Here is a 22,210-nt window from a genome sequence, read left to right as displayed (position 1 = left end):
ATATAATCAGCATCAGAATAATCAATTAATTTATTTCAAGATTCATTTGAAGAAAATATTTCGAGGTCATGAGTCCCCTGAAGGTAACGAAAAATGTGCTTTATACTATTCCAATGACGCTTTGTGGAGGATGTGCTTAGAGAGTGAGATTTATCCATATAAAATTGTTTTAATACTTTTTGGGTATATGAGGATTGATGAATAAATATCTCGTTATTCACATGATCCACTTATAATCCTAAACAATATTTTGTCTTTCCAAAATCTTTTATCTCAAATTTTTTCTTTAGACATCCAACTGCAATTTGAATATCTTCAGAAGTTTTAAGTAAATTGAGATCATCAACATATATTGCAATAATGACAAAATTTGATCCATTTTTCTATATAAAGATGCATGACCAATTGGGCATATTGGATTATTAGTATATCTTTCTTTTATTAAACATTCAATGAGATACTGAAATGGTTATACCACGTTTGTCATAATTGTTTAAGTCAATACAATTGACTTTTTCAATTTGATAAAATATGATTCCTTTAGGTTTAATTTGTAAGCTTCACACATAAATAAACCCTCAGGAACTTTTATATAAATATCAGTATACAAGAAGTCATAAAAATATGTAGTAACTATGTCTAAAAGACGTGTGTCGAGCTTTTCTCGCTTCTAGACTCACAAGGTATCTAAATATTATTTAATCGACAATTGGAGAGTATGTTTCATCAAAATCCACTCCAGGTATTTGTGAGAATCCCTGGACTATAAGACGAGATTTATATCTCATATTTTCATTAAATTCAATTTTTTTTGTACAAACACTCATTTGCATCTCATTGGTTTTATATCATCTGGTGTTCATAAAACCCATATGGTGTATAACAATTTTCTATTATTTGTCTCATTATTATACTGCTAAAATGCTCAAGATGATCATTCCATATTTGAAAATCGATAGTATTTTGATCTACCGTGAGGTGTGTTTCAACAACACATATTCTGACATATTATAAATCAGTAGCGAGTGAATGTAATCTCTCAATGATGCATTTCTTTTTATCAATGATATTAGTGATTAGTTTCAATGTGGTAACTATTTTTTTGAATATTATAAAAAATAAAAATACAAAGAGCCACGTTATATGTATACATATACATGATAGGTATTGAAGGGGAAGTAGATGACAACGGTATGAGTTTTGTAGTTTGAGAATTTAGGCCTTAGAACCGGCTCTGCTCCATTTTGAATCCATTGGATTCCGACGAGTTTTAAAATTTATTTTATTTTGTAAAATATGCATATATAGTGTTTTTTGGGTTATATAATTAAATATAATTTAGAAAATGCATATATAATTGGTGTGTTTGTTTTATGATATTATTGAAAAGATTTTTTTTTTAATTTAAAGTATAGAGAAATATATAGGAAATATAAAAATAATAAATATTTGTAATTATTTAATTTTTTGAAAAAAGGGAACAAAATAATTGAAGAACAAAGCCTAAGCATTTTACATTTTAAAAATAGCCGTTACTAATATATTTTCAACTGTAATGCCGTTGGTATAGCATCAATGACTTGATAGTAGAAAATTAATAAGTTGAAAAAATGTTAAGTTGTAATATACAATAATGTCAAAAATTGTAAAATAATAATAATAATAATAATAATAATAAATGGTAAAAGGTATAACATTATGAATTTTGACAATATAAAAAATTATAGATTTAATTTTTATAATTTTAAATTTTAGGTAAATTCAAGCAAAGCCGGATTCAAAAAGAATTTTCGATCAAATTCATAATTCGCCCATACCCAGCCGAATTTGAAATCGTAGAAGCTATAATAGGTCATATATATAAAAAATTGAATTCAAACCCGAACACGCCCATTAACACTCCCGGGCAAGACCCGCCCAAATTGTCATATGCGGTAGTAATTGGTGTAGAATACTCAATAGTTCGTGTGTAAGGTCGCCGATTCACTCCAACCTTCCTCAAATTAGTATGTGTATATATGCACAGACTACTTCCTTCTTCCTCGCTCTCTCTCTCCCTATTTCTATAATTTTCTCCCTCTCTCCTTCTCTCCTCCTCTCAATACACTACTGTTCCTTCATGCGTTTTTTTCTTCATTCATTTCGGTAATCCTCCATTCCTTTACTTCAATGCGGAATTACCTTCAGGTTAGTTGATCGCGTCTCTGATTTTGTTTATGGATTAGATTTTGGATATGTTATAATTTTTACGGTTGTGTATATGTATGCATACATTTAATTTGATGTTAATAAATATGAAATTAAATGCATCAATCGTGTTTGAATAGAAGCAATTTTAATATTAGGTTTAATTGCTTGCATTCTGGAAGCTGTTGTGATTGAATCAATATATCTGTTCATCTAAATATCTTCTCTGTTTTTTTTTTTTTTTTTTTTTTTTTTTTTTTTACGAATTGGAAATTTGTTGATCTGACTGCGAGTTCGTTTATATACGCATTTGAAGGCGTAGGCGTAGGCCTATTCATCTGCAAGTTCGTGATTCTGTGATAGTACGAAAACCTACTGTCGTCGTCTGCTGCGAACTGCAATCACAATGTCAGAACCTCTCGAACGACCAGTCAGGCCAAGTGAGTTTTTGCTTAGTTCCTTCAAATTAAACACAATTCATTTATGAAAGTATTCGATCTGGAGACGATGAATTAGCATTCGGTATGAAATTGTGAGTGAGTTCTGTTGTGCTTAATCAATTCCTTCTAATTAATTAATTTTCGTTATGCGTGAGTTCTGGAGATGATGATGAATTAGCAAATTTGGTTGGTAAGCGAATTGTGATTTTTGGTGTTTTGGTTTTTTGTTGAGGAATTAGGTCAGGAGAAAATTGAGGCGGACAATCTGGAGGATGAGAGGAAGACTCGGATAGGATCTCTGAAGAAGGCGGCCATTAGCGCGTCAAACAAATTCAGGAATTCTCTGAGCAAGCGGAGGCGGAACAGCAGCAAAGTGATGTCGGTGGTGTTGGAAGACGAACACGACGCTGAGGAAGTGCAGGCCGTCGATGCATTCCGCCAGGCGCTCATTCTCGAAGAATTACTGCCAGCCAAACACGACGACTATCATATGCTACTCAGGTACCTACATTTATTTATTTATTTATTAGGTACGAATTTATTTATGCGTGCATCTATTCAATCATTTTACTTCATTTTTATTTTATTTATTTTTCAAATACTCATTTTCATTCCCACTTTCCTTTTTCACAATTTTTGGGCTACTAGAAAACATAAGTCACTACCCACCGACACTGCATACCCAAAAGTTTGATGCCGGTAGTTGAAAACAACATTGGATAAACTGTCGAAGTTTTATTATTATACTATAATTATTTTTCTGAAAATATTAAATTAAATACTTATTTTTATATAATCTTTTGTAGTTTAAAATATATATATACTATTATATTAGTAAGTAGGCTTGTATAAAATCTAAAATATTATTGGATTAATGAAGTCAAAAGTAAGATGTGATAGGATATTTTGGTAAATTGAAACAAAAGTGAAAGGAAATATAAATTGAGATAAAAATAAAGGTAAAGTGATTACTAGGTGAAAACTACATAGAGAGACCATAAATAAATAAAAACTTATTTAGATGGAATAACTCTAAATGAAAAGTGAGATCATTTATTATATATTGTATTATCCTAAAATTAATTTTTTATATTTAAAATATTATATAAATATCTATTTATAATAAATTAAATAACAATTCAAATTAAAAATTTTACTATTTAAACTATTTTGAATAATTGAAAAAGCTGATAGTAGACAAAAAAAAAAAGTAAAGTAAAATGAAGATATTATGAAAATTTTAGTAAAAATTTGATAAAAATGTGATGAATGAGTAGAAAAAATAATAACAAATTGATTATTAACAAAAAAAAATATATATATATAGTTGATATTATATTTTATTTAAGAAAATATACTTTTAATATAATATTTTTTAAAAAGATAATATTAAAAGTTCAAAACTATTTATATAAACAGGATCCCATTCTTTATGCAAAAATGATTGAAACAGGTTTCTCAAGGCAAGAAAGTTCGACATAGAGAAAACAAAGCAAATGTGGTCCGACATGCTCCAATGGAGGAAGGAATTTGGCGCCGATACTATCACTGAGGTAGCTGCTACTTATAATAATATTACGGTGCTGATAGTACATATGCTAAGATTTAATATACAATATTATTACATGCAACTCATCATATATATATATATATATTAATATAATACCAATATATTACATATAATTTTATTCATCACATCACATCATATCATATCTAACAATTGATTACACATCATATGTTATAATTATGAACAACTAACATATGTCTGCAACAATTAATTACGCAACATACATTATAATTATGAACAAATAACATATGTTGTGGACTTGTGCCTTCCCAATATTACACACCATAGAAGTTTGTATAAGTAGTTTCCTTTGATAGAAGTTTGAGAATTTAAATTTTTTTAAAATAATAAAAAGTTATGATAGTTGGTGTAATATTTTGTTAGATAAAATATTTACATATATTTTATTTGATATTTAAAAGAAAATTTTGATAAATAGTGTCAAAATTTATAAAAATATCGGTGTGAATAAAGTTTGAAAACTTAAGTAAGCTAAGGGAGAGCTATATATGATATATCTTGTAATTTTTATCTTGCTAGGATTTCGATTTCAAGGAGAGAGACGAGGTGATGAAATACTACCCACACGGTCATCACGGGGTCGACAAGGTAGGCAGGCCAGTTTACATCGAAAGGCTCGGCATGGTCGATCCAACCAAGCTAATGCAGGTGACCACATTGGATCGTTACATTCAGTACCATGTTAAGGAGTTCGAGAGGACCTTCATCGACAAGTTCCCCTCTTGCTCGATCGCAGCCAAGAAGCACATTGATCAGAGCACAACAATTTTGGATGTACAAGGAGTCGTAAGTTCCTTAAAACTTTCATTACGCGCATTCATCAAATAGAATATCTGAGTTTAACTTAACGCATATAGTCCAAAAACCTTGTTTTTCATATAGGGCCTGAAAAATTTCAGCAAGTCCGCAAGGGAGTTGATTCAACGGCTACAGGCCATTGACGGCAACAATTATCCCGAGGTAATTTGGATTGCAAATTATTATTAGATTCTATTGGTTAATTTGATTATTGATTCTTGAAGTTATTTGGTCCTCTCTTTTCCTATAGACACTTTGCCAGATGTTCATTATCAATGCCGGCTCAGGGTTCCGGTTGTTGTGGAACACTGTGAAGTCGTTCCTCGACCCCAAGACTACTCAAAAGATTCATGTAAGCTCGAGACCTAATATAAACTCGTGTTTTCACTATAGCAATAGAATATTCAAAAATAGCGTCTAATAATAAATCCCTTTGAGGTGAATATAAGCAACTAATATAGAATATTTAAAGTCCCTAATCAGCATATGAAAAATGATATGGCAAATGTATGTTAATTATTTATACAACATATATTGTATGAAATGCTAGCATATGTAATATATTTATATATCTTGTGTAATCATCACATCAAAAACTAGCAAATAGTAGATTGTTCATATTTATAGGATGTGGTGCATGAACATGTATCATATGCTAAAGTCACTATAATATGTCATACATGTCATGTAGACTATTGTCCAGTTCATATACTGCATTTGGAGTTTATGGTTGTCTGTCATAATGTAATGTATTATCATTATTATGTAATTTTGAAATTGTAAAATTTTCTAATCTATAACATGTATTTTTCGACACAACTATTCTCTCAAATGGCATGAGTGTAGTTCCTATGTTTCCTTTTAACCAGGTTCTGGGAAACAAATATCAGAGCAAGCTACTTGAGATGATCGACGCAAGGTACCGATCCATCTCAGAATTAAAAATCAAACATTTCATTACTCACACAACATTCTAGCCGAGACTTCTTCAGGTTCAATAACAGTCATTGTTCTCATTTGTTAGTGAGCTCCCAGAATTCTTAGGCGGGACGTGCACCTGCGATGACAAGGGCGGATGCATGATGTCCGATAAGGGTCCTTGGAACGATCCGGAGATCATGAAGGTTACCGATACTCTTTAAGCCTCAAGAAATCTTCTTTCTTACTACAAGAAATGTATCCTTTTACTTCATATTGAGATCCATCAGTTATGTATAGTTCTGAGAATCTGTGATTCATTTCATCAAGCTGGTCCGAGAAGGCGCTCATAAATGCTCAAACAGATCAGCCTCTGCCTCTGCGGACGAGAAAACGGTCTCAGAAGACGAACCTGCTGCGCCTATGTCTAAGGTACTCTATTTTTTCGGAGAAATCTTTAGCTTGTGCGTAAAATGTACTGAAAGCTCAAAACTTGGAATGAACATGTAGAGTATCAAGAAAACCGTATCCTTCAGCATGACGGCCAACGGGAGTGAAAAACCCGCACATTCACAGCTTCCTCCCGTCAAAGAAGAAGTAAGCTCGATTCTAACATTTTAAAATCTAGACTATAATCGATATAACTGTTAAAATGAACTTAGCTCACGAGTCAAGTTCGACCTAGCTCAGTAACAACTCGACTTAACTCATTTATAGAGTTAAATGAGTAGAGCTCAAGCTTGAGAATTATTAATTTTTATAAACAAGCTCAACTCACAGACAACTCAATTGAGGTCGTTGTTGGAGATGGTATGTTCTTATCATTTTATATATTAATACAATATATTATTAAAATATGAATATTGTATTAGTAAATTATAAATAATAAATTAAACATATTTATTTTATATAAAATTCAAGTTAAACTCAAGCTTGAGTTTGAGCCTTGTGAGCCAAGCTTGACCTTGAAGTTGAGCCTAACAAATCGAACTCGAGCTACCATTTTAGCTCAAATTCTAAATGGACCGGGTCGAGCTTGTGCTGAAAATATATTTGAGCTGAGCTAGAATAATAGATACTCGAGCTCGTTTAACAACTTACGCTATATTTTTTCAATGAACTTATTTGTTAGTATGAAGCAAATATGGTTCAAATTGTGTTCAGGAACCCAAAGACTACACAAAGGCGCAGGCTGAGCCACAGCCTAAAATCGAGTCCTTTGCAACAGCTGCTACAACAGCTCTTGCAGCAGAAAAGGCCATCACTCCAGCAATGTGGCCACAAAGCATCGACAACTTCCCTCTTTCCAAAGGCAAATACATACATACCTACAATACTACCATTTCACACATATTACATACTCCCTCCGTCCAAATAATTTCGTCTTCGTCATTTTGCTTGCGCATAGATACTATAATTAAATATTAATATAAAAATAAAAATAGATAAAATAAAGAAGGGACAAAATTATTATTATTTGATCAAATAAAGATAGCAGAGGGAAAAAAAAGAAAAAGCTGGCATAATTTTAATGGACGGAGGAAGTATTTTTATAGTGTTTGTAATCCATAACCCGATGACAGCCCATCGTCTGTCCGTCTGTCTCTCTTTGCAGCCTCCGATTTCCTAAAGCTGACGGATGCGAACAGCAACCATCTCTTTACAGGAGTACTAACATTCGTGATGGGAGTGGTGACAATGGTGCGCATGACGCGCAACATGCCAAAGAAGCTCACCGACAACCCGGCTGACCTCTACGCGGGTGCTATGGGCAGAGGGGACGACATGATGAAGAGCCGGGCGCGCTCGTACGAGTCGGCCGAGGCAGCTGTGTCGAGAGCAGACTACCTGATATTGATGAAGAGGATGAACGAGCTAGAGGAGAAGGTTAATATCATAGCCAACAAGCCGACGGGCATGCCGCCGGAGAAAGAGGAGTTGCTCAACAATGCATTGAGCCGCATAGACTCGTTAGAGCAGGAGCTTTCAGAAGCCAGAAAGGTTAGTATCATTGTCAAGCTCGACTCATTAGAAGTTACTTAAAGATACTCCCTGCGTTCCGCCTAAATAACTATAAGAGAATTTTATAATAGATTAAAATAATAATTATATCAAGAAGATGTTGATATCAGTAATACCCTTCACTTTAGCTGCCCGTAGTAAATCTCTCAAGTACTTTCTCAATGTACAGACTCTTGAGATAATTGCAGCTTTTTGGTTGCTCTATATCACAAGAAACGTTGATGCTAAATTTCGATAATATCTATCTAAGCATAGCCTAAGTTATCGAGCTGAGGCTATTCAACTTGAAATTATTAGATCAGCTCGACTTGTATAAGAGCTCTAATGTTAATAACTATTGGTGTTGTGAATTGGCAGGGTTTGGAGCAATCCCTGTCTCAACAAGCAGAGCTGATTGCGTACATTGAGAAGAAGAAGAAGAAGAAAAAGTTCTTCGCATTCTAGTGCAGATATTCTTAGAGAGAGAAAGGGTAAGTTTTTTGGGTTTTGGTAGTTGGTTGGCTAGTTAAGTTAGTGTACAAAGTTCCATCTACAAACTTGACATGGCTAGACTAACACCAATATGCATATCCTTCTATGTGTGTTGTGCAAGCACGAGTTTTGTGTAATTAGTGCTTGTGTGGATCGGATAAGACCGGGGAACCAATGCTTATATATATTACTCCTTCCTTCAGCTAAAATATTAATTTGTTTTATTTTTCAGGTCTGTTTGACTTCAAAATCACCGCTATTTAGCTAGCAAAGTTTGCAATAAAAATATACTATTTATTCTTATAAAACATCACATATAAATACTATTTAAACTAAAAAAAAAAACCTTATAAATTTCCTAGCTAATTCATCAAATATCCAAATAGCAAGTGGGGGCAACAACAATTTATACCAATATATGCTACGGAATCAGAAAACAGGGATGGGGATGGGGATAGGGAATGAATCAACAACCCTGTTCATGAAATAAATGTTTGAAATATAACTTGGAATCACTTAGATTCACGTCGTGGAAGCAGTTTCACACAATGACTCGCAAGCACAGACTAAATAATCTACATATTCAACCATAACACAAGTTGATGAGAAAGAGATGGCAAATTACCTCGAATACAGCAGAAGATATGATTCCCAACCAAAGAGCTCCCATGTTTACCAGCAAAACATCTTCTTCTGGACAAAGAAACATAAATATAAACTAGTTAACACCACACATTGCACGGCATTCTCCTCATCGAAACTGTGACTTTTATATTCAAAGAGGAATCACTGAGGGAAACTTTTGAATTAGAATAGTCTCATTTGATATAAAAATATGAGTTTGATTTGATATCTTTGAGGGGGGGGAGGTAGTTAATAAATAGTAAAAACATATATCAAAAACAAGAAGCAAACACAGCCGAGTACCTGCTGGTATTTGGCATTTTCTTGGCTGTCGATATAAGCAAGCAATTCTTCTTGTTTCATCAAAGCCTCGTACAGAGCCTGTTCGGAGAAGAAATTTGATTCTTAGGTTCGACAGAGCAGTAAGACAAAGCTGGATACGAACAATATCAAATTTATATTCTGAAAGCACTGAAAATATTCTTACCAAACTACCAAATTGAATGCATTACATTTTTTGCAGTATTAAACATCAATCATGGTAGATTTACCAATTTCCAATCTTACTTATAAGTTATTGTACCTTTTTGGTGGCAATCAGCTCGGCTTCAAGGGCATCCACTCGGTAAACAGCAGCATTCAGCAGTTCTTCTTTCTCATATGGCATCTGAGATGGTTTTGCTTGAAGGGTACTGACCTTCTCTTCGAGCTCGCCCAGCTTCTTCATGACGGAAGAAAGTATCTCTGCTTCAGTAAAAGATGGTGTTGGGGATGGAGGTCGGAACTCCTCCTTGGGAGTTGTGTCAAAAGCAAGTTCGGGAAGGGTGTGGTCAGGCTGAGAAGGGATGTTGGGAAGCTTTCTGGTGACACGGTAGTATATGGATCGGAGAAACAAGAATATTGTAGTCAAGAAAGTAAAGAGAGTAGCCACAAGACGATAGCGAGACTCTGCTGCAGCATTCTGAGAATTGGGTTGGAGAAATGTCTCTGAAAGATCAAAAGATGGGTTAGTGTTAGAAAGGCATGAAAAATAAACAAACACTTGCAGCAAAAACTGTGTACTCGATTAGTCGAGTACAAGATGTTCATATGAAAAAAGATGAAATGACCAAAGATTTACAACAATAAAGCTTGGCAACTAATAGCAACAAACCTTTAGGAACATATAGATTTCGAGGTGAAGTTTGCTTCTCACATTCAGAATCGACAGCCTTGTCAACCATAGGAACGTACTCATCATATCCCGAGAAACGGCCCCCATAGCTTGTTCCCGCAGCCTTAGCCTATGACATAACTCAAATAGTCATTTTAAAATAAATGACACGATTACAAAATAATAGCCACTCAGTAGCTAGAAGGAGAAGTAGATATACTGCATTAATATATTTATGAGATGGAATTCACAAGCTTGACACCAGAGCATATCCCAAATTTATATTTATATTTATTTTATTTCGTTTAAAAAGAATTAAACAGGGTTTGTGTAGATTTATCATACTTTGATGGAAAAAGGGATACCTCCATAAATGATAATAAAGCAATTTACGTTAAGAATTATTCAAAATTCTCTAAGGCATGAATACTTCTCCTATTAGTTTCAAATTTCGACCAAAAATACAATTATATCAAACAAGACATTGACTCTAACCAATACCTCCTCGCGCACGGGAGTCAACCTAAGTTGTGAATAACTCCTTGAGGCTTTAGGCGAAGCAATATCTTCAGCTTCAGATCCAGATTCGGCTGTCGATGTGTCACTTCCTTTTAACTGCCAAACACCATATAAATATAAATTATCTAAACTATAACCAGTGGAGGACAAAATAGACGTGCTAATTAAGAGACAATCATACCATTGGGTAACGAGGCTTCACATACACTACTTTCCCCTCACTGTTGACAATCTTAATAACCTGCCTGGGGCGACGAGCTTCAGTATTTAGCACAATCTGCAAAATTATGCCTACCAGTGATGAATATGTATCATAATATATGTCCGTGCGTAGATAGTCAAATAGGTAGGCATTGTGAAAGGGAAGTTATACTATCTTGGAACCAGCATATAACACTGCAGCAAATTACAACCTTCAGTATTTCTGGATTCTTCCACGGTCCTTTATCAGAGTAAAGGCAACCCCCTTGATCCGCACAGGTACACAGTCCCCCCAAGAAATCTGGCAATTGGCTGTGCATGCCCAACATAAACTGTCAAAAACTTTTCGAAGAGATTTCAAACACCTAATTACAAGGCACACCACAAACATGATATTCAAACACTATACCTTGAATCTATAATTTCAAGCAATTTGTGCTGGTATTTATTTCCAAGAACCTATCAAGGATTAAAGACAAAAAAAACTAAATGTTAAAACAATATGTGACCAAGAAATAAAGCTCCCAAATACTAGAAGGCGGGAAGCGGCATACATGAATCTTAGAGGCAGTCTTGGGATCGATAAATTTTTTCACGGTATTCCAAAGCAGTCTAAAACCAGAACCGGCATTAATGATAAACATTTGATGGAGTGTCTGCAGTTCAAATAAGGAACATCAATTACTCACCAAAATCATGCATAACATAACATACTGATAAAATAAGGGAATCCAGAGGTTTACTTCAGGGTAATTATCACCATCAATCTTTTGTAGCTGCATAATGAGCTCCCGTGCATTCTTGGTAAAGTTTTTCAGGCCCTAGGAGAAAAGGAAGCATAAATTCATTAAATTATAATAGGAAGACATAACTAGAAACAGTGGAAAACTAAGCAAAACAATAACTAGTCATACCACACCATGAACATCCAAAATGGTTGTGCTTGAATCAATGTGCCTTTTCGCAGCAATTGTACAAGCTGGAAACTTAATGGCAAAGGTTTTCTCAAATTCTTTTACATGGTATTTTATGTATCGTTCCATAGTTGTAACCTGCATAAGTTTGTTAGGGTCAACTTTCCCAAGCCTCTCAATGTATACAGGCCTCCCATCTTTATCAACTCCATGATAACCATGGGGATAATACTTCAGAACTTCACTCCATTCCCTGAATTCAAAATCCTGATAAAGAATCATAGAACAATATGATTTAGCTAAAGATACATCAAGGAAAAATGAATAAATAAAAATCCAAGCCACACGCCAAAAATTGAAATAAATGTATAGGAGTAACTACCTCCAGGATAGTGTCTGTACGAAAATCTTTCCTCCACTGAATCATATCAGCCCACATAAGCTTTGACTTTTCAATGTCAAATTTCCTTGCTTTCAAAAACCTACATTTAATGAGAGGAACATAAGAAGAAATTATGAATCGTAGAAAAAACCACAAACTTAGGGAAGTAAAATTCAACTACAGTGTTACACGAATATTTGATAGACACTAAAAATCAATCCCCGAAACAACGTTACTTTGGAGCATGCAAATGCTCCCTCGAAAGATCAGGGAGGGGAAGTGTTATTGATTCCCCAATTTTTTGCTACTTCAAAAACACTGAAAGAGAATAAAATGTAGATATTCTTAATGTTAGTGATCTAGATGGGTGACTAATGCCTATTAATTGTTAATTTCGTGATCTCATCATTATATAAAACTTTCCAATAAACACCATAAAAATACGTGTTAGTTTGAGGGTTTGAATTTTGGTTTGAATTTTTTAATAGTAAAATCTTTAATTAGAATAGTTGTTTGATGTGATATAAATAAATGTTGATGTAATGTTTTAAATACAAAAAATTAATTTTTAGTATAATATACAAAATAAAACTAAGTATATGATTTGATGTTTTGGGGGTAAAAAAATTAGTTGAATAATGAAAATTCTTGAAAAATACACAAAAGAATACTGTTTTAAGAGGTACATATAACCAAAACTAGAAGAAGTTTAGAATAATGACCTCAACATCATATGATAATCATCAAATTTCTCTGGCAGCAAATCTTCCAACATCAAGGCTTGTCGGAAGGACTCAACAGCTTGCAATTCCACAGCATCTCGAATATCTTCAATTGAAACAGAACTGATTCTCCCATCGCTTTTTCTTCTGCTGCTCTTTTTCTTAAGAGAGTGCTTTATCTTAGAAGATGCATTCAGTGCTTTCTTTTTCAATGACCCAATTCTTGTCCTTCTTTCATCTTCAGAATTTTCAAAATCGGACTTTCGTTCTCTTTTCTCATCATTACCAGATGAACCCTCAAAGCCTGCCCCACCCAATACAAATAAAGATTCATGTGGGAAAAACTTTGTGCCAATAAAATAGATATTAGATTCTCACACAATCTGCCTCTATTAAGTATGCATACTCTTCTTAAAGTTCCATACAGAAATTTTTCAGAAATACATAGCTCAGCAGATCACTGTGCTAAAATGGCATTTAAAAATCCGAACATCATCAAGCAACAATATTAGCATGATAGGATTCAATCCATCTCTAGAAATTTATTGACTAGGGTAGCTATTCCACTAATATAAATAGATTCAGGAGTTTTCTTTCAGTTCAATACAGACTGACCATCAGCTCATGAAAAATCCTATTCTAATACCAAAAATGTCACTTAATCTTCATCAAATTTGGCCTCGAAAACAACTTGCCACAAACAAGCTTACTCTACTTTATAAGTTGGATCAAATATTCCTCCATTTGATTAAAGGTCTAGGGACAGGTTTTACATACAGGAATTATAATTGGGGGGAAACCAATGATCTAAGAGATTCACTTCATGCTTAGTTATTCAAACCTTGGAGAAAAAAAAAAAAAAAAAAAAAAAAACAAAACAAAAAACAAAAGAAGAGAAAGATAGAAATAGAAATAATTTTATGGCTATGTCATCGCAAATATAAGAAGCAATCAAACGAAGATATTTTGGGTAAAGAGCACACCAAATCAATGTTAAGACCCATTCTTGAGGTTCATAGTAAGAATTAGACAAACTCGGTGTCAATGTTGAGCGTAAACCAAAGATATTTAATTTGAATTTCCTTAAGAGAAAGAAGAATATTAGATTGAAAATATATTAGTCAACATATTAAGTAACTACCCCGAACAAAATTCCTCCCAAGCATGATAATGTGGTATTCAACAGAAAATGACCAGATCAAACAGATTTTCCTCTTTGCAACTTTCCTTAAACGCAGACTAACATTAAACTCAATACAGACGCGTTACCTTGATCGCATACATGAAACGGTAAACAACGAAATACTTGAGAAAGCCCAAAAAGAAGTGCATAATAATTGCAGAAAAATTAAACTCACAAGGTCTAGCAAATCGATCCAAGGGTCCCGACATCGCCTTCCTTCCGCCACCAGTATCGAAATCTTGATGACCGAAGCAGAAATCGCCCGAGCGATCAATCTAGTATCAGTATTCTCCGTTAACTGAAAAATACTAAAGTCTAAGACCATAGCTCGCCAAGACGTACAAAATAATTGTTGAAAAGCGAAAAATTTTCCAGATCGAGAACTCAAAACAGAAGCTCCATTGAAATCACATCAAACATGCATTAAATCGAAACAGCAGGTACAATAAATACATACCAAAAACTAAACAAACAACTTGCAAGACAACAAAAGTAAATTCAAAAAAAAAACAAAAACAAAACATAAATAAAACTTAGCACACATTTCTGCGGATACGTTCCACCGGATAATTACTGCGGAGGCGACGGCGACGTCGGGATGGAGGAAGACGGCGAGAACAGCTACACGTGGCGAGAGAAGAATGGGGAGAGGAGAGAAGAAGGAAGGCGCCGGAGGTAGGTTTAGTAAAATGCCAAAAAAGGGGAATTTGAAACAGTAATGGAGGGGGAGAGAGAGAGAGAGAGAGAGAGAGAGAGAGTAATCACGGGGATTCGGTGCCGTGATTTCTGTACGGCACTGTGCCGTTAGGTGGTGGGCCCCACTGGACTGTGCCTTTAGTTCCCTTTTTCACGCTCTTTTATACTCTTTGTTGCTTTAAATTTATATACCTTTATTTTAAAATTTATATTGCCTCACAACTCAATATATTTTTGTTCATAAAGAGAGCATAATGTGATTTTTGTATATAAATTTTGTAAATAAATAAATAAATAATGCATAAAATCTTAGGTGAAATAGTGGATTACATAATATGATATCAAAGTCTTAAATTTCGAATTCAAGTTCCACCATCTTCGTTTGTTGTTGTCCATTTAAAAGCAAAACAGTCATTTATATATTTACAATCAATTAGTTTTAAAATAAAAAATTTATTTTGTACATATTTTAATATATAAAATTTTCCAAAATAAATAAAATACAAATATTTTATGTATTTATAAAAAACACAAATAAATATTATACAATTTATATATATATTTTTTTATTATCCTTTATTTATATATAATCTAAACAATTTTATTTACTTATAATTTCATTATCACTATTTTAACAAATAATAATTAATTTTGCATTATTTTTTTACTTGACCTACTATTTTATTATTAATTTTTTAAATAAATTTTCTATAATATTTTCGTTTTATTTTTCATATATATCATATTTACATTACTATTATTTATTAGTTTTCATATGATCATATCCGACATAATTAATCTCGATAGAAGGAATAATATAATTAGCCCAAAATGAATGAGTAATAATTATTATTATTATTTTGTAATATTTCTTTAAAGTATTACAATTAATCAATAATATTAGGTGCAAGGTGGTCCTTTTTTAATATTTAACATTAAAATTATTTTTATATTTGAATAATTTATTATTTGTATTATAACGGATTAATAAATATATTTTTGTTATTTTTTTTATTTGTATATTTGTATTACATATTAATATAGTAATTAATAAAAAAATTATATATAAAAAGATGAATAATAATCTTCTTATGGAGTACTTAAATTTTGAAAAATATTTATGTGAAAAAAAGAACCTACCGATCCAACAATAGATTATGTTAAATTTACGTTGACGGGTCTAAAGGTTATTAATAAGGTCCATGTGGCAACATCCATTGCAAGGAGGGGCGGCTGCGGCTCAAAAGTGGTCGAGAAAACCAAAATAAAAATACATATTTCTTTTGGTTTCAATACAATACTTGTTTATCATTTTTGTTCATTTTAAAATAATAGTATTATTTCTATAAATAATTATAAAATTATCTTTATTTTTTATTATTATTATACAATTGTCATTATTTTTTACATTAATATATTCGTAAAGACAAAAAAGATTTTACTAGTATTTTTTACTCATTACTAATATAATATCAATATTTTTTAAATTTCATGCCAAATATATCTTATATTATAGTTTTAAAACGGAGAAAGTATGGTAGAGAATGATCTATTCCATAATTATTGAAATTTTCTAAATAAGACTTTAGTGAAATAAAAGCAATAATTGAGACTTACGGTGTGTTTGTTTGAAGGATTTTGAAGAATTTCCACTATTCATCCAATTTTTTTCCCCCAAAAACATCAAATCAAACACCTATTTTTCATTTTTTATATTATACTAAAAATCAATTTTACATTCAAAACATCACATCATACAACTATTCAAATTCAAAATTTTTACTATTCAAATCCCAATTCAAAATCCAAACCCCCAAACAAACACACCCTTAGTGGAACGGTCAGTTGCACAGAATAATAAATAAATAATATACCTAATACTTCACCATTGGTAGTCACGCTCGGCGTGTGTTAAAAAAATAAATGTCATTAAAGTGATTGTTCAATTTATATAGATGTTTAGAAAAGTATTAGATAATAAAAAAATAAAAACAAAAATAAAAATTTATATATTTGGCGTGAAAAATTTTAAAAGTATTTAGATTTTTTCAATTGTTTTTTTTTTACATATTTTTTTAAAAAATGGAATACACTATACATATTTATTATTTTTATTTTTTCTATATAAAAAAAAATATTTATCTTAAAAAAATATATCAATAAATTTACTAACCAATTCAACATCAAATTTGATATTTAGGTCAACAAAAACTTGCACTTAAATATCTTCATTCACGGTGTCATTCGCTTGAAAATTTTAATATTGATTATTTTTTTTAAATTATTACCAAATAAATTGTATATAACATTTGTTATACTGATCTTCATATTGATATGTTAAAAAAAAAAAAAAAAAAAAAAAAGAAAAAAAAAAGAGAGTGTTAGTCTAAATAGAATAAATAAAACTATAAAATTAATTGTTAATTGCTATTAAAAGAGATAAAATAACGTTATTAAAAAATATATCATTTTTTACATTTAGTGAGAATGTATTTTTTTTATATTTTCAAGAAAAAGTAAACTAGCAAAAAAATAAAAAAGTAAAAATATAACATTTACATTTAATAAGTGAAAAGAGATAAATTAATAGGAGTACAATAAAGTGAAGCTCTCTCAATTAGGTTTTTACAAAATTTCAATAATTTCGTAAAATAAATACACTCTTAGGTGTGCTTGTTTGGGAATTTGGATTTTCAATTGGGATTTGAATAGTAAAAATTTTGAATTTGAATAATTGTATAATGTGATATAAATAGGTGTTGATCTGATGTTTTGAATGTAAAATTAATTTTTAGTATAATATAAAAAATAAAAAATAGATGTTTGATTTGATATTTTTTGGGGACAAAATATGATGAATAGTGGATTGGAAATCCAATCCCCCAAACAAACACAAATGTCTATGTAAATAGAGTGAAGCTCTCTCAATAAGGTTTTGTTCATATAATCAACTTTCGTGTACTTTTTCCGTTTTAAAACAATAGTTTTATTTTGTCATTTTCGTCCGTTATAAAACAATAGTTTCGTTTTGTTTTTGGTAACTAGTTTTTCACAATTTTACAAAAATATTCATAATTTTTTCACAATAATTACATGAGTATGGGCATTTTAGTCTATTAAAAACACTTTTACACTCACTATCAATATAATATTACTCCCTCCATTTGGCAAGAAAACTGTCATTAGCTTTTTCCGCGTTGATATTTGAATATTAACTTTATATTAATACGTAGTATAAATCAATAAAAGAAAGAAAAAAAGTATGTTTATTGGTATATTTGTCGAGTAAATTATTCAAATATAATAATATTTTTAATGTTAAGTATAATAACGCAAAAACTAAATGACAATCTTCTTGCGGATGAAGTATTATTTTTTAATTCTCGTGTTCATCTCAAATATCTTTATTTTTTTGAGACGATTGAGTACTTGATTATTATGAAGTATTTTTTTAAAAATATCAAATTAAATGGAATACTAGGTTTTCATTTTTTTTTTTAAACTTTCAAACTTCAAAAAGTTTTCAAAAACATGAGATAATATATTGGTGTGTTTGTTTTGTGAGAATGTTGAAAAAAATTAATTATGTAAGTATAAGGAATCGTTTAAAAAATATAAAAATAGTCAATATGTGTGGTGTATTAATATTTTCAAAAAACCGTGAAAGAAGAAAATTAGGAATAACAAAGCAAAAATTCATTCAAAATCTTTTTATTTCTATCTTTGTTTTCGTCTTCTCAATATATAAATATTTTTATCTATATAAAAAACTTTCTATTTTTATAAAATTGGTTTATATTATCATAAATAAATATTTTTTAATTTATTTGCATTATAATAATAATTTTTTTATAAAATAATATTCATCTTATAAATATTTTATTAAGATACATATAATATTTAAATACATATTATAATTTTTTAATTATATATATTAATTTTTATTTTACAAAAATAAAAAATATCATTCATAGAAACATAATGAAATAATATTATACTTTATTATCATAAAATATATTTTTTATATTTTATATGCTCACTACTCCAAAATAATAATCTCATTTTGTCGTTTTCGTCCGTCTTAAAACAATAGTTTCAATTCTATTTTCGGTAACTACCTCTTCACATTTTTACAAAACTATCACTATTTTTTCATAATAATTACATAAAGTAGAGGTATTTTAGTCTTTTATAAACACTTATATATCTACCATCAATATAATACTATTATTCTTTAATTCTCGTGTTCATCACAAGTATCTCTATTGTTTCGGGACGGAGGGAGTATTAATCTAAAGAATTTTAATAGAATAGCACCCTGACCATTTTTTTTTAATTCGACGAATGTGTTTTGAATCGAATTTAATAATTTGCAAATTAAGTTCAGGCATGAAATGAAAGTGTTTAAACTTATAATCTCACGATCACGAGTCCACTACCATACACTATCCTTGAGTATGTTTTTTAATTTATTGGAAGTTAATGCTTCCTCTTGTAATATTTGCAAAGAACGAGAAAGTACTTTTCAACAAAGGTTGGTACCTGACACTAATAACTCTAAATAGCTCTATTTCCAAATAAATTCTAATAAATCACGTTATTACAAATTAAGAAATATAAAAAATTGAAGCTTGGGATCGGTTGGCTTGGTTATCAGTCTCTTTACTTATCGGTTTTAAATAAATCAATTTTTTGTATATAGTATAAAGAAATATATTGGTAATATAAAAAATAGTACTATTTTGTCCGTCCCATAATAAAATATCTATTTTTTTTAGTAACTGTACTATTTACCTAACATTACAAATACTCTTCCAATTTTCAATATATTACACAAATGTCATTATTTTTATATCATACAATACTAATAAGGTTAGTTTAGTCTTTTTACCTTTATTTCTATTATATCATAATATAATACTAATATTTTTAAAATTCCGTGCAAAAAGTAAATGTATAGATAAATATGAGATAGATGGAGTAATATTTTGTATTGAATTGTTGATTTTTTTATAAATAGATACTATATATATTATATTAATATGTGTGTATATTTATAGTTTTTAATATTATTTATGAAAATTTGTTTCATTAAAAAATGCTATGTAAACAAACTTATTAAGAAAATAATAATAATAAAGTTATAGATTGTTTATTAAGAAAATCCATTATATGTTACTTGTTACTGTTTTTTTTTTTTTTTTATATGACGCGAGAACTCGTACCCTGCAAATTAGGCAAGTCATAGTAGATGAATCATATTTTGTATGGCTATAAATTTATTTCCTGCACCATCATACCATTCTTTACGGAATAATATTCTATTATTTTTCATAGATGTGTAATTGTTTGGAATTTACAAATATATTTTTAAAAATTACAATATATAATTTAATTTATATTTAGGAATGATGGTGTAGTTTGGTGCCGAAATCCTCAAACTCCAATTCTTGGAGTGGGGTTTCCAACATAGCTACATTTCATTATTTCATTTCCTATAACTTAAATGTGAATGAATATATGGAATTAGCATGTTTTAATCATTAAAATTTATTAATCTTTTTAAATAAAAAATATTACTATTTAAAATAAAAAAATATAATATTTTTTTATAAAATATAATTTCAAAATATCTTATTTTTATTGGGAATTTTGGGAAATTGAATTTTTGAATTATCTTCCAATAAACAGAATAAACTCTACTTTATATGTACAAGGGTATTTTGGTAAATATGTATATATACAATATTATATATATACTAACATCCCTCATCAAACTTAAGGCGGTGCCGTAGACATCAACTTAAGTTTACGTAAAAGAAGATGGAAACGACTCGGAAGGAGAGATTTGGTGAAGAGATCTGCCGGTTGATCGTTTGTGGGGATCGAACGCAACAAAATAGTCTTGGAAACCACATGTTGCCGTACAAAATGACAATCAATTTCAATGTGCTTCGTGCACTTGTGAAAGACATCATTATTAGCAATCTGTATGACACTCTGACTGTCACAATGAAGAGTAGTAGATAAGGACTGAGGGCACCAAGATCAGACAGTAACCAACATAGCCATAAAAGTTCGGATGTAGAATCAGCAATAGCACGATACTCGGACTCAGCACTAAACTTATAGACAACTGTCTGTTTCTTGTTGCGCCAAGAGACCAAAGAGTCACTAAAAAAGAAACAAAAACCAGTAGTAGAGCGACGATCCGTGGGATCATCAGCCCAATTTGCATCAGGGTAGCCGGCAAGAATCAAGGACGAGCGAGCCGAAAAATGGAGACCATGAAGAAACGTGCCTTTAACATAGCGAAGAATACGGAGTACGGCAGAATAATGTGTAGTCTGCGGAGCAGCCATAAACTGACTAACAATATGAACGATATGAGCTATGTCAGGACGAGAAACAGTAAGATAAATCAAGGAACCAACCAATTGATAATAAAGAGTCGGATCGTCAAGTAGAGAGCCATCCTGAGGGATGAGGCGACTGTTCGCCTCAAGAGGTGTGGAGATGATCTTGCTATCAGTCAGGCCAGCACAGGAGATAAGATCAGAGGTATACTTGGCCTGAGATAAGAAAAAACCATTCGAAGTGTCAGAAATCTCAAGACCCAAAAAATAGCGAATATGACCAAGACATTTCATCTCAAAGTGCTAACGAAGGTAGGCCTGCAAATCAGAAATACCAGAGATGTTGTTGATAGTTAGAAATTACATGCGTTTTATATTCATATCATATGCGATATTCGGGTGATTTTGATTAGATTCTACCTAATTTATATGCGAATTGTTTATTTGCTGTGTGCAGAGGGCAAATATTAAATTTGGCATAATTGGAAAAAAAAGGAAATAAAATTAATTAAAGGCCCAAAAGTCCATCTACAAAATAATTAAGGCAAAAATTAAATAAAAAGGTGTAAACACACACCTATTGGAGGGAGAGAACAATTAAGGCAGAAACGCACAGGAATAGGAGACTGACAGATTCATAGATCGCGCAGGAGCAAATCAACAGAGAACATTTCCCCTTCCCATGACTTTATCTTTATCTTTTGTTATTTGTTATTTGATTATGGAGTAGATACTTTTCTGGTTTGAGGGGTGATAATGTTTTGGTTCTTTTGTTTTGGAGATTCTTGATTTTCTTTATAAAAGTTTTTTTGATTATCGATATTTGTCTAATTCTGAGAATAGCGTTTGTGATTGTTAAATTGATTGAATATTTTGGTACCGATATTTAAATTAGTCTGATAATCTAAAGTCAATTCAGGTAGGATATCCGTAATTGTATTCGCACTTGAATAGGTGACAACCGGGTTGAATAGTTCCTTCCCGGGGGTTAGACAATCAAATCTAATTGCTCCTCTTAGGTAGTAATTGTTTTGAA

General features: G+C 31.1%; 2 protein-coding genes across 3 annotated transcripts; one reads left to right on the top strand and one right to left on the bottom strand.

Annotated features, from left to right (window-relative positions):
• Positions 1–1,788: 1,788 nt before the first annotated feature.
• On the top strand, positions 1,789–8,619 carry LOC127255862 (phosphatidylinositol/phosphatidylcholine transfer protein SFH12-like). Its single transcript, XM_051281615.1, has 14 exons — positions 1,789–2,187; positions 2,504–2,627; positions 2,867–3,128; positions 4,081–4,180; positions 4,735–5,001; positions 5,098–5,175; positions 5,264–5,365; positions 5,883–5,932; positions 6,038–6,137; positions 6,262–6,363; positions 6,442–6,528; positions 7,096–7,243; positions 7,547–7,932; positions 8,311–8,619. Exons 2-14 carry the CDS (start codon positions 2,594–2,596, stop codon positions 8,395–8,397), a joined length of 1,803 nt encoding a protein of 600 aa, XP_051137572.1. The 5' UTR covers positions 1,789–2,187; positions 2,504–2,593; the 3' UTR covers positions 8,398–8,619.
• Positions 8,620–8,778: 159 nt separating this feature from the next.
• LOC127255848 (phosphatidylinositol/phosphatidylcholine transfer protein SFH6-like) lies at positions 8,779–14,852 on the bottom strand. Of its 2 annotated transcripts, none has more exons than XM_051281603.1 (15): positions 14,665–14,852; positions 14,298–14,420; positions 12,940–13,243; positions 12,218–12,317; positions 11,836–12,102; positions 11,665–11,742; positions 11,476–11,577; positions 11,331–11,380; positions 11,134–11,233; positions 10,902–10,997; positions 10,703–10,816; positions 10,202–10,331; positions 9,632–10,035; positions 9,352–9,429; positions 8,779–9,117 (listed from the first exon to the last, which is right to left on the bottom strand). In XM_051281603.1, the coding sequence occupies exons 2-15, from the start codon at positions 14,329–14,331 to the stop codon at positions 9,097–9,099; spliced, it is 1,878 nt and encodes a 625-aa protein (XP_051137560.1). In that variant the 5' UTR covers positions 14,332–14,420; positions 14,665–14,852; the 3' UTR covers positions 8,779–9,096. The 2 variants fall into 2 exon arrangements, with proteins under 2 accessions (XP_051137560.1, XP_051137565.1); XM_051281608.1 differs by having other exon boundaries at positions 14,298–14,397.
• Between the last annotated feature and the right edge of the window lie 7,358 nt (positions 14,853–22,210).

This window comes from Andrographis paniculata, unplaced genomic scaffold, assembly GCF_009805555.1.
Source record: "Andrographis paniculata isolate CXL003 unplaced genomic scaffold, ASM980555v1 Contig12END, whole genome shotgun sequence".
Taxonomy (NCBI): domain Eukaryota; kingdom Viridiplantae; phylum Streptophyta; class Magnoliopsida; order Lamiales; family Acanthaceae; genus Andrographis; species Andrographis paniculata.
Note: the sequence above shows the minus strand (reverse complement) of the source record. Positions and strands in the feature narration are given on the sequence as shown.

Bases quoted from the DNA above. Each gene is read 5' to 3' on its own strand.
- LOC127255848 (XM_051281603.1), bottom strand. From the start codon at position 14,331: ATGTCGGGACCCTTGGATCGATTTGCTAGACCTT. The intron at 11,743-11,835 runs GTATGACTAGTT...CTTTTCTCCTAG, and splicing joins TTTTGGATGTTCATGGTGTG to GGCCTGAAAAACTTTACCAA. The intron at 11,381-11,475 runs GTATGCCGCTTC...AATCCTTGATAG, and splicing joins AGACTGCCTCTAAGATTCAT to GTTCTTGGAAATAAATACCA.
- LOC127255862 (XM_051281615.1), top strand. From the start codon at position 2,594: ATGTCAGAACCTCTCGAACGACCAGTCAGGCCAA. The intron at 5,002-5,097 runs GTAAGTTCCTTA...TTTTTCATATAG, and splicing joins TTTTGGATGTACAAGGAGTC to GGCCTGAAAAATTTCAGCAA. The intron at 7,244-7,546 runs GCAAATACATAC...CTCTCTTTGCAG, and splicing joins CAACTTCCCTCTTTCCAAAG to CCTCCGATTTCCTAAAGCTG.